This window comes from Heptranchias perlo, chromosome 4 (assembly GCF_035084215.1).
Source record: "Heptranchias perlo isolate sHepPer1 chromosome 4, sHepPer1.hap1, whole genome shotgun sequence".
Lineage (NCBI taxonomy): Eukaryota > Metazoa > Chordata > Chondrichthyes > Hexanchiformes > Hexanchidae > Heptranchias > Heptranchias perlo.
In genome coordinates, this window is record NC_090328.1 from 95,522,292 (window position 1) to 95,535,369 (window position 13,078).

The following is a 13,078-nucleotide window of genomic DNA, read 5'->3' on the forward strand; positions in this document are numbered from 1 at the left end:
GTGATTTTAATTCCCGGGCCTAATTAGCATCTTCCAAGGCTGAATCCCACCCGAATCTGACGGAATGACGAGGTGACCAGTGGGCAGAAGAGGGAGGTTGCGCTGCAGGAAGCCACCACCACCAAGGACCTAAGGGAACGGCCCCTGGCATAAGGTGAGTGGTTAGGAGGAAGGTCAGAAGACATTCCTGCTCCTCCTGGCACATAAGAAAACCTTAAAAATATGAAAAGATTGAACTTACCTGGGACTCTTCAGGAGCCAATCCTATCTCCCGCCAGGTTTTGCTGATGGGTCCGGCACTGGATATCACTTCTACAATCAGTAGTTAAAATTGCGTCGAGGTCCAGATGACATCATTGGACCCTAACATTTAAATATTGAGGAGGCCCCCACCTGCCTGTAGCGAGAGCCTCGGCCACCTAGAAAGTCCACAAAGTTAAAATGGTGCTGGGTGGGAATGGAGCAGTATAGGATGATAAGTACACTCGGCCGATTTTAACCCCTCGCACGACCCCATTCCCGCCCGGCAGGATGGGTTATAGAATCATAGAAGTTTACAACATGGAAACAGGCCCTTCGGCCCAACATGTCCATGTCGCCCAGTTTATACCACTAAGCTAGTCCCAATTGCCTGCACTTGGCCCATATCCCTCTATACCCATCTTACCCATGTAACTGTCCAAATGCTTTTTAAAAGACAAAATTGTACCCGCCTCTACTACTGCCTCTGGCAGCTCGTTCCAGACACTCACCACCCTTTGAGTGAAAAAATTGCCCCTCTGGACCCTTTTGTATCTCTCCCCTCTCACCTTAAATCTATGCCCCCTCGTTATAGACTCCCCTACCTTTGGGAAAAGATTTTGACTATCTACCTGATCTATGCCCCTCATTATTTTATAGACTTCTATAAGATCACCCCTAAACCTCCTACTCTCCAGGGAAAAAAGTCTCAGTCTATCCAACCTCTCCCTATAAGTCAAACCATCAAGTCCCGGTAGCATCCTAGTGAATCTTTTCTGCACTCTTTCTAGTTTAATAATATCCTTTCTATAATAGGGTGACCAGAACTGTACACAGTATTCCAAGTGTGGCCTTACTAATGTCTTGTACAACTTCAACAAGACATCCCAACTCCTGTATTCAATGTTCTGACCAATGAAACCAAGCATGCTGAATGCCTTCTTCACCACCCTATCCACCTGTGACTCCACTTTCAAGGAGCTATGAACCTGTACTCCTAGATCTCTTTGTTCTATAACTCTCCCCAACGCCCTACCATTAATGGAGTAGGTCTTGGCCCGATTCGATCTACCAAAATGCATCACCTCACATTTATCTAAATTAAACTCCATCTGCCATTCATCGGCCCACTAGCCCAATTTATCAAGATCCCGTTGCAATCCTAGATAACCTTCTTCATTGTCCACAATGCCACCAATCTTGGTGTCATCTGCAAACTTACTAACCATGCCTCCTAAATTCTCATCCAAATCATTAATATAAATAACAAATAACAGCGGACCCAGCACCGATCCCTGAGGCACACCGCTGGTCACAGGCCTCCAGTTTGAAAAACAACCCTCTACAACCACCCTCTGTCTTCTGTCGTCAATCCAATTTTGTATCCAATTGGCTACCTCACCTTGGATCCCGTGAGATTTAACCTTATGTAACAACCTACCTTGTCAAAGGCTTTGCTAAAGTCCATGTAGACCACGTCTACTGCACATCCCTCATCTATCTTCTTGGTTACCCCTTCAAAAAACTCAATCAAATTCGTGAGACATGATTTTCCTCTCACAAAACCATGCTGACTGTTCCTAATCAGTCCCTGCCTCTCCAAATGCCTGTAGATCCTGTCTCTCAGAATACCCTCTAACAACTTACCCACTACAGATGTCAGGCTCACTGGTCTGTAGTTCCCAGGCTTTTCCCTGCCGCCCTTCTTAAACAAAGGCACAACATTTGCTACCCTCCAATCTTCAGGCACCTCACCTGTAGCTGTCGATGATTCAAAAAAATTGCCCGCATAGCTCCAACAAAGCTATACAACTCAGAGCTAATATTTTCAGAGTGATCAGGAAGAATTCCATTTCAAACTCAGTGGAAGTATCCTCAACCTAGGTATTTCCAGGATTGCAACTCCTTCTTCCTGTACGGTCCATCACTAAAATAATGTGGGAAAAATGAAGAAATTTCCCACTGTCGCATTGGGGCCAGACTTCACAGAGTTTCCATAGTCATTGAAGAACCTTTATTTACACAGCCTGTGGCAAACTGTCTGATGGCCTTTCAGATCCAGACCAAGTACTGAATATTCCCAATGCAACACACATGTTCCTTCAGGACAAGAAGGACTAGGAGAGTTTTTTTTCTAAAAGGCACCTAGCAAATGAAAATGCCTTTGAAATATACCCACTGGCTATAACTTACAAGGAAACTAACCACTCATAGCAGTGCAACTATTACAGACTCCTCTGCAATAATAAGGAACAACTGATGTAGTCTATTATAAAACATCCTTAGTGCAGTGGATAAACTGCAGCTTGGAGGTTTCTGCTACACATATGCATGTTGAGAATTCTACGGTTTACTGTGGACTTCCAAACTTAATTTCCCAAGGAGGCTTCTTTGTAAGCAAGGCTTTGCTTTCACCTCCTCCCAAAACCATGAGTCAGTCTAGTCCTTTTGAGAACTGTAGTTGAAAACGTCCTAATATTTAGAAAACCTCAACTTTGAAGGTTTGCAAAGCCAAATGGAAGAGGTTTATCACCTCAAATACAACTCACTGAGACTTTACATTCCAGCTATCTGGATGATTTTAGAAAAGTTGCCATGTTGCTAGATCAGGTCCTTTCACCTGGCTGGTTAAAAGTCTATGTGGTGAGCCTGATTTACTTCTCAGGGTTGGTGGATAATCTAGTCTGGAAACTCCCTGTGGTGTCCAGATTCATAAAGGTCAAATTATTCATTCACCTACTAACCGTCCCCAAGGATATAGATTTGACTCTGGTACCAGGGTTTGAATCCAGCCTGAGGGGATAAGCTCCCCCTTACCACTGGCTACAAGACTATGTGACGAGTTAAGGCAGGCTCAAACCAGGCCGTGGTGGGAATAGATCCACGGTGCAAATTTCTAATTTCACAAAATCCACGGGGTAAATGTTGGAGTAGAGGTGGTCTTCTGATGTTGAAGTAAAGGAATGTGTTGTGGCAGAGTCCAGGACCACTCACTCTAGGTCTGTCTGTGCTTTTCCTGCTCTGGAATTGCTTGATGTGGACTGCGGGTGCTCTAATGGAAGTTTCATTTCCCAATGCTAACAGTCCTCATCTTGACGAGAACAAAAATTCACCAAAAAAATTGAACGAGAAAAGAAAATGGAGATTCCAAGACTGTTGCACTCCCATTGAGCATCTAGTTTACTAAATTACAGAAAAGGCTTTAGATAAGGCACTCCACACAAATGGATATAGTGTACATAAGACAGCATTATTATATTGAGAATTGTAAACTCTGACGGTATGATGAGTCCCCTACACTGCTGAATTCCTGATTCAGCAACACAGGAGACGGTGCTGAGCAAAGATCAAGCACTTCCCCTAAGAGAGGCAGGACGGAAAGGGGAATCAGAGTGGAGAAGCATCATTGGGCTAATCTTGAATATCTCTGCCAGCTGATTCAGATCAGCAATGGCTGAAATCTGGGTGGTAGTCTCCAACCTGTTGGCCACTGTTGGTGCATGGCCTGGGGAGAAGATAAAGGGGCTCTTACCCTCAAAATGTGTTTTTTTTTTAAAAAGAGTAAATGCTGAATTCCCTCTCTACGAAAACCCTAAAATTAGTAAACATGTATATTCTCCTCCTATCATTTTCACATTTTGTCAGCTATTTGATTGAATTGATTACATTAATAAATATATACTATTATATCCTAACCATCTGCTTCAAAGAATGCTCCTTTTAGCACAAAAGATGCTTTGAAGATACATGAAGAGTAACATTGCATTACCATTTTTATCCTGTTGTGAGGAAGACTGCATAATTTATGAGTCATGAATTCACAGATTAGTGATGAAAGCACTGCCAATGAGTATGATTAAAATAGAATCAATGAATCTTACAGTACGAGGCGCCATTCGGCCCATTGCGCTTCTGCTAGCTCTCTGTCCACACCTCATAGCCTTTTAATTTTTTCATTTCAAATATTTATCTATTTTTCTTTTTAAAATTATTACAGATTCTGCTTTCATAACTGCTTCTGGCTGGGAATTCCATGTCTTAACAAGCCTCTATGTAAAAAAGCAACTTTCCTAATCTCTCCCTTTTTGTTTGGGTGATGCTAAATTTATGCCCTCCAGTTACCAACTCATTGACCAATGGAGCTGCTGTTTAATCAGTGCTTTACATAGATTAAAAAAAGAGGTAATGGTAAACCTATTGATAAATGAACCCATACACTGTGTGTGTGTGTGTGTGTGTGTGTGTGTGTGTGTGTGTGTGTGTGTGTGTCCCCCTAAATCTCTTTGCTCTTCTACACCTTTTGAAATTTCACCATTTAATAGATATGCCCTCTCCTTATCCTTCCTTTCAAAATGCATCAACTCACATTTCTCCGCATTAAGTTTCATGCAACATCTATCCGCCTAATCTACTAACCTGTCTGCCCTCCTGAAGTTGCTTAAAGGCCCCCTCAGTTAATCATGTTCACTAATTTGCAGGTTTTGATATTGCGCATATATATCATATCTCCACAAACTTAAGTCATGGTTTCTGGGGAGTCAAGGCCGAGTGTAGTCTTCAGGTGAAACAGGATTAGAGGGCAGGGGATATTTAAACCAGATGCATAAATGTAATTCAGACACTATTTTAAGATCATATCTTCAGTCCTTATTTTTATATGGACAGACGCATGGGGGGGGGGGGGGGGGCCGACACACAGACACCACTGTTTACATCCCTCTAGTCTGAAAGATATCCATTAACTATGATCTGTTTTCTGTCTTTTAACCAGCTTCCTAACTACCACATTTCCTTTAATATTGTGTGTTTTAATTTTAACAATAAGCCACCTATATGACACTGTACTAAATGCCTTCTGAAATCCATATGGACAACATCCACTGCTCATCATCAACGGACTGTACTATTTCCTCAAAAGAAATAACAGAAAAAAAATGGAATTCCGCAGTTCATTACTGAACATTTATACCACGGCTAAATCAAAAAATATTTCAAATGCTCTCTCACTCTTCCTCCAGTGGCTCAGTGAAATATCCAGTGAGTAGCTGAGCCATATGGATCTGGAAGGTCTCAGGCTCAATCCCAAGTCTGTGCTGAGTAAGCTAATCTCAGCTGGGGTGGTGGTAGGAGTTGTACAATTAACTACAGTGCCCTGGATTAGGGAGAGAAAAATTGGGTTGCCTTCCCATTCCTGATCACTATGCAGCAATCACTCGTGAAGTGAATGTGGGGGGGAACAGGATTGGGCTCAACCTTGATACCCCCACATCAGAATGCTGCTGACACATACGGTCAAGCCTTATAAGCAAACAATGGTCACTTCAGCAAGGTACCAGAAAACGTTCAGTGGCTATGGACCTGTTTCTCAACAAGGACATAATGCTTTTAAGAGGGGGGAAAGTGCGGAGTAAAAAATAAAAATCATACTTTGGGTTTGAATTTAGGGGAACTAGTATACAAATGGATAATGTGCTTTAATACTCGCCACAGTCACATAAGGCAGCTTTCACGTCTTAAGGAACTGATGACCAATTTATGATTTCCCAATCTATGTAATGGCAGTTCAAATACCTTCTTAACAGAAACATTCCTTTAAAAAACACTTGCTCAGCAACAGATTAGTTCTAGTTATATTCTATTTGCCTGCTTAATACGAATGATTAAAGACAAGGATCTATTTGTGGCACAGGTGTCTCACTAAGAGGCTTATACAAAGTGAAAGCTTATTATGATCCAGAACCAAGAAATAAAACACACATTCAAGTGGTACAACCAAATCAATTCACCTACCTGTTCATGGATGTCAACCATCACAGCATTCTGCTGTGGTGGGTGTGCAGCAGGGTGGAGCATGCGTGGAGATACATTCGGAGGGTGAAATGCTCTGGGCTCCTCTACAGCTGGTTGTTGTCCATAAGGATGATGGTGGTAGTTTTCGTCTTGGCTCATTGAACTATGTCTAGTTAGTCTTTCTCGTCTCCCTCGTTGCCGCCTAACAGGAGGACTGAGGAAAAGCAAATCAGAACACCAATAGCACAAAAATTAACAGTGCAAGGGAGCTGAACAATATCGGCCTTTGATCAACAGCTCAATTGCTTGGCTCAGATAAACTACTGATTTATCACATGTTGCATGATCATAAATGAACTAACAAGAGATTACAAGTTTGATAATGTAATTTGATTCATATTTCAAAATTCCTAATTAAAAAAATCAAATAACAGGTAAAGTCCTTATACAGAATATTTATACAGTACATAAATCTCACAAACATAGACAGAAAAAAGTCTTGCAATCAACATTAAAAAAAAATTTGCAGCTATAACAGGTTTATGTCAAAATGTTCCTTGGAGGCGAGAAAAACTCAGCATCCCTTCAAAGATCAATAAATGGTTAGTGCTTATATAGAGGCATCACGGCTGAGATTCCTGCCTTAGCAAGTGTCCACATGGGTAAAAATTGGTGTTTCATCACCTTTTTAAAACTCGTCTCCTTTTTCTGCTATGATTAGCAAAGACAGTAACTTTTATCCCCCAAGTGCATTGGAATGTGTTATTTTAATCATGTTTCTAAAACAAGGTGCATATTTTTAGCTGAAACAACATCTGCTTCATCACATGATTTGCCCAGTGAACAATGTTACATTTTTGAAAAATACTTCTAACATTGTTCACTGAATTAAGCAAACCACATGATGAAATTTACAATATGGTGAAATACCACTTTTTAACATTACTTACGCTGACTTTTACTAAAATTAAAGGATAAAACTCTCAGCTTCCCAATGCCTTATGTACAAGCATGCAGTCACTATTTATTGACCTTTAACAGGATCCAGAGCTTCCCTTATCCTTGTTCTCAACAGTACATCTCCACATAAAGCTGGTATCGCTGGGTCTATGCTTCCTTGCAATATCCAAAACATTAGGTGGGTAAAATTCCTCTTTGCTTCTATTAGTATATTTACCAGCGTGATAGCACTAGGTTTCTGTGTGCACAGTTATGACAAAGTGGTTAACCCATTTATTTTGAATCAGTTAAGCAGTGCACTAAGAACAGCGCTTAGGGGGATTTCAAGCTTTAAATGGTAGTGCGCACTGAATAACATTCACTTCCATTCCTGGCTCCATACAACCATGTCACATTAGAAAACTTTTTCTTTAAACCCTTTGAGTAGTTTTTTTTCTTTCTGCTTTCACGTAGCATCTACACAGCTGGCATTCTGTTCATCTTTGAAGATGTACTGTACCAAGCAGAATTAGAGAAATGTATTGAAGCAGAATTTTTCACTGGTGGTATTCTTAGGACTAAAAATTTTAATACCGTTATTTTTCTTTTAATGGTACCGCAGTCCTCCAACGCTAACTTCAGTTTGAAACGCTGTTTCAAACAAACCTCGTGGTTTAATTCCATAAAGTGCATTACAATATCATTTTCATTTGAGGAGCCAATAAAGTCTAAACAAACACTATAAAATTGCAAAACATAGACACCTCCTTAACCGCCATAAGATTTGCAACTATTTACCTTCTTCTGTTTCGTGCAGGTGTATTGCATCTTTCCCCTGAGAAGTGGTGTTGATTTGGTCGAGCTGAGGGAGGCCGCCTATTAGATGTCATCTCCCATGGTCGCATTGGTGGTGAAGGGGCAGGAGATACTGCTGTGTATTCAAAAAATGAATGAGAGAGGCGCTGGCGCTTAGGACTTGGGCTTTCTTCACTCTGTATCGTCCCCAAAAAAAACACACAACTCATTAATAATACACTCTTTCCCATGCAATATGGATCCTTTATTATCTTCAGAATATGGCAGTGATCTAATCTATAGTTTTTATGACGTAATCCTTCAGCAGAATATGGAGGCACTGAGTCTCAAGCACGTACATGTGAATCATGTTGCTCCTGTAGGGTATGCTATAAAATGGAACAACTATTTATACAAACAGCAACCACTGTACCCTTGACTCAGTTTTGCAGTTAGTAATATATTAACTACATTTAACTAACAGCAGTTACTGTAAATTAACTTCTCTTACAATAATAAGGCCATTTTGATCACACAAAATTAAATTAAACAGAACATCCATTCACGCATTTGTAATAATTTTCCCACATGGTGAAAAAGTAGTTCTATACTAAACCCTGGGCTAATATTCCATCCCCTAATGGTCGCCAAAACTTTAAAAATATCCTTTGATACGATAACTTTGTTTATTAAATCATTCATCAATTGTACATATCCAAAATCCGCTTACCCTTTCTTAGCCCATCTGATTAATTGCAGGCTACCACCCATTGTTGAGTTAATGCTCCTGCCACAGAGCTTCGTGTAACAGAAGAATGTATTGGGCATTCAGATGCAGGGGTCAGCGCCCTGATGTGCAGCTTGCATGATTTTATATCCATTAAAATGAATGGACAGAAAGTCATGCGGGCTTTTCCTCTGTGTACTCCAATTGTGCAAATTTCCTCGCTGGGAGGGCTACATTGCAAACTCATGATGTTTTGAGCATTCATAACTGGCAAGACATCTTGTTAAAACAGGAAGGTTAATACTTTACCAAACCTCCTTTTAACTGAGCAGGCATGATGAGGTTGAGTGTGGCAAAGGGGTGGAGTGTGTGCAACTAGCTGGGAATAGAAAAAAGGTACATGGGAAGAGACAAGTAGGTGGGGAAGGGGAAACATGGAGTAGGAGATAAAACAAAAAAGAGCAGAAAGGAAATTAAAATGGGAAATGCCAGTAATACACTGAGGTCTGTCAGCATCAGAAAGGAAGACAGATTAATACTTCTCTACCCAAAAGAATATCCTGCCTTTTCTCTTTCAGATGCTGAAAGACCTGCTGTGTATTTTCAGCATGTTCTGCTTCTATCTCAAGATTTAAAGCATGCAGAATTTTCTTCTTTTAATCTACACAAGAGAAATAAATATAGTGATTTTATAAAATTGTACAGATCCTGAAGCTTCGACTATTGTCACATACAGTGGGTCAAAATTCAGACAAACCCTATCCTATGATTGGAAAGTATGATGAACATTGCCACATAGGAGTATCAAAGCAGTATTAAATCAACAGATGAAATATACTTAAAGCTTTGGAACATGCCGACTGTAAATCTAGACTTGGTGCTTTTTTTTCCCCCTCGTTGACTGCTTCTGTTTTCTTACATTAATCAATCACTATATTATCCACAATGTCCAATTAACAGTTTATAAATGCATTTTATACAGAGTAATTATTGAAGTGAACCAACTTTTTAGAACTAGAGCAAAGGTGCATAGTCCAGATTTGGGGTAATTCTGAAAGAATCAGCCCTTTTTTGAAGACCATACTGAGATAGGTAGCACAGAATAGCATCTGCCCAAATTAATTTGAATCAGCACTTCATAAATTGACTTGCTTCAGACAGCTCTGCTGAAGGAATGACATCATTCAGTAGCCAAAGCTGCTATTTACTATTAAGAATGTTCAGTGTAAATGAATACTGTCAGTTTAATGAAACCTTCCCGATTTAATCTTCATTAAATGCCAAATTAACTTCTGCATTTCAATGAAGACCTTCACTTTTATCAGATTTGAATAACTGCTCATCATTTTGTAACAACTGTTGGGGAAAGAACCATTAACCCACCACTATGCGTTAAACTGAATTGTTCATACAGACCCTTCTTAAAAGTGTCATACCGTAATATATTATGGGTGAAATAAGGTCTCGCAAAACAAATTACTAAAATAGAATGTGAACACTCAAAATTCTCTGTGAAATATTTGTCAATAAAAATAAGTGAACCAGAACTTCCAAAGAAATATCAGGAAGCGATGATCTTTTTCTGATCGTTTCAAACATGCCCCAGGGCAGCTATGCTTTATCTATTACATCATATAAATGTGGGTATACAACTAATAGGAATTTCAAACCTCGTGTGTACATACGGCTTCCATCTCAGTTAATATGAAAAGGAACCAAGAGACTCATGAGAGAAATTCAAAGTTTGGTATATTAAAAACTCTGATTAAAAAGATTAAAGGTGACAGATCAGTATTCAGACAGTGTATAATATAAATATCCCCTGACCACAGGACAGAGGGAAAGGGGGAATGAGGGGTGGTGGGTGGCTCAGAGGATTTTAAAATGGTTTGAAAGGAAGTAGGTACATTTTCCTGTTTCTTTAACGTATTCCAATTATGCCACCATGGATGTGTTAACACAAATGTGGGAGCCTATTTGCAAACGACTGTTGTTTACATTTCAAATTTTCACATTAGCATAAGAACGATATTGCAAACAAACCCTCTCCCTACCTCTTTTCCGCCCACCCCACTGCGCCTGCTTTGTGTTCTGATGGGAAGAGCTTCTGCATGATCTTAACCAAGGGGTTTCAAACTTTGTGTGGGGATCTCCTGTAAATATTGATCCTTTCCATGGACCTTCAGCAAATACTGATGCTCTTCGGGATCCCCTGTCCTAACTTTCAAAAGACAGCACCCATGTTACCCATGAAAACAAAGAGTTTGACACCCCCGCTGATCAGAACACCTTGCTTCCTTTCACCCAGTGACCAGGCTAAGCATTTCAAGCACCCACATAACACCTATTTTCATTGTATACTGGATCCTGTGGTATCACAGGGGGACTGTCCAACAATTGCTAAATGCACAACACAGAGCAATTTGGAACTCTGGATAATATTCTTTTAAGAACCAAACTGTAAAATTCAAAAGCACTTGAGATAGTTAACCATTACAAATAAGCAATCTTTCACCAGGTCAATTTCAACCTGGATCTTAGAAGACAAATTTTCATAACAGAACTGTTATCCAGGCCATTCTATAAGTGGTATTTTCTTTATAAAGAAACTTTAATACACAGCCGATATAACTCATAGAACATATCAAGCATGTAGATATTTTGGTTTAAAGTTCAATATACGACATAGTTCTAGTCATCGGCATATTTAAAAAAAAGATAATTTCCCTATGGCAAACAGAATGAACTAATGTGCAAGTCAATCTATGTAAATCATCCCCAAACATTGCCCTGATTAAATAACTTTCACTGCATGGTTACCATTACCTGCTGCTGAGTAACTCTCAGCAATGCAAAATGTTCCTGCCACCAAAAAATCAAGAGTGTGAAATGGTTTGCTGAACCAGAATGTCACAGGATCAGTAGGTGACAAATGTGGCTGGTGGTCAGCAATATACTCACTATTTTGTATAAACATTTGCGACATCAGAGATTTCTTCCTTAGATTTTACATTAGTATTTTTCTGCCAAATATCAAATAACCCAAACTTTAAAACATATTAGTGAGAAATTCATTCCATTTCAATTCTTTAGGCATCCTGCAAATATTTCTATTTAAATGTTTTGTAAAGCACTGGGCTATATTTTGTCACTGATAATATCCAAGTGCTGAGTAACCCACCAATACTCGCAATTCTCACTGCTGTTAGAAGCACCAGGCCAATGCCACTGTTCAGGAAAGCAGCAGCAGGCCCACACGGGGGCAGACTAAAGGGAATATCGCCACCTGATTTTTCCCCTTTAATCGTTGCTGCTACTGTTGATACCTGTAGAGAGTTGGGTCCAGTAGTGGCACACTTGCTTGAATCATTTCCCTTGTCCCTTTCAACCACTAAAACGGCAGTACAACCCTTTCACTAGTGGGGTAACATCAGATTCCTGCAGCTTCTTTTATTAAAACGTGACAAATCAAGTACACTAACCAACCAGTAAAATCCAGGAACAAAAACAAACAAACAGTCACTGCAAAGCTGATGTTTAGTGGGTGACACATGACTAGATTTAGATGATTATTTTCCTTATGACTGAAATTTATGAAAATCATTAAAGTTTATAAAACAGACGCAGGCCATTTGGCCCATCAGGTCTGTGCCTGCTCTTGGTAAGAGCAATCTAAAACTAATGCCACTGCCCTGGCTCGGTGAGGGATTACCATTGGTGGCAGGTCTGCTACTGCCCAGCATCAGGACATCCAGCCCCATTATTTACAGACCTAAACACACAGATAAGGTGACTGATTAGAATTCCCTAAGCAGATAAATAAAGTAATAAAACCACAGAACAGGCGTTGCTTTACTTTAGAACATTACCATTTCTACATTTAAAGTCAGAATGTAGATAAATCCATAACCTGACTGCAAAGAGGCAGTACATATGGAGCAGGATTTCTATAGCAACAGTGAAGGAGAACTGCACACCGGAATTCTATACTTAACTTAGATGTGCTGAGCTTCTATCATTAGAAAGAAGTCACTTCAATACTTCTATAATATTCTGTCTGAACATATTTGCTCAAATATAGTACATGGTTCTGAAGCAATGAGTGTACCAGACTTCATTATCAAGTTTAAACAAGATTCTTTTGCAATGAGCACAAGGTCTCACAACCGCATCCAATCTTTGTAGTTTGCAAGACTGTCTCCCTTTCATGTATTCCAGATGACATTTATCAGTACTGCAGGCTCCTGTTACCAAAAAATGACAGCCCAATTCCTCATGCAAAAGATATTCTATATAGGGCATGCTTTGGTAATGCTTTGCTGATGGCACACACGCTAAACTGTTTCTTCTGGAAGAGAGAAGGATGAGTGTACTAAAAAATGAAACTCTTGTTCATTTGTACACACCAAGATTACACACTGCTCAATATATTTATTCCTGTAGACATGAGTAATACTGGATAATGCTCCACAACAGGTGTGATATTTGGTGCACCTTTAGTAGATGGGTTTATATTTGCATTATTAAACTTACATTTTATTAAAGAATATTCTTAGTCAAAAGTAGTAAGGGGGGGGAGGGGAGGGA

At 39.8% G+C, this 13,078-nt stretch overlaps 1 protein-coding gene across 3 annotated transcripts in view; it reads right to left on the reverse strand.

Annotated features, from left to right (window-relative positions):
* LOC137321118 (E3 ubiquitin-protein ligase RNF38) overlaps positions 1-13,078 on the reverse strand; it is a 223,017-nt gene that overhangs the window by 51,600 nt on the left and 158,339 nt on the right. For all 3 annotated transcript variants that reach the window (XM_067983341.1, XM_067983343.1, XM_067983342.1), the window contains 2 exons: positions 7,768-7,961; positions 6,031-6,244 (listed from right to left, as the gene is read on the reverse strand). In XM_067983341.1, the coding sequence (XP_067839442.1) occupies positions 6,031-6,244; positions 7,768-7,961 (408 nt within the window). The remainder of the gene's footprint in view (positions 1-6,030; positions 6,245-7,767; positions 7,962-13,078) is intronic.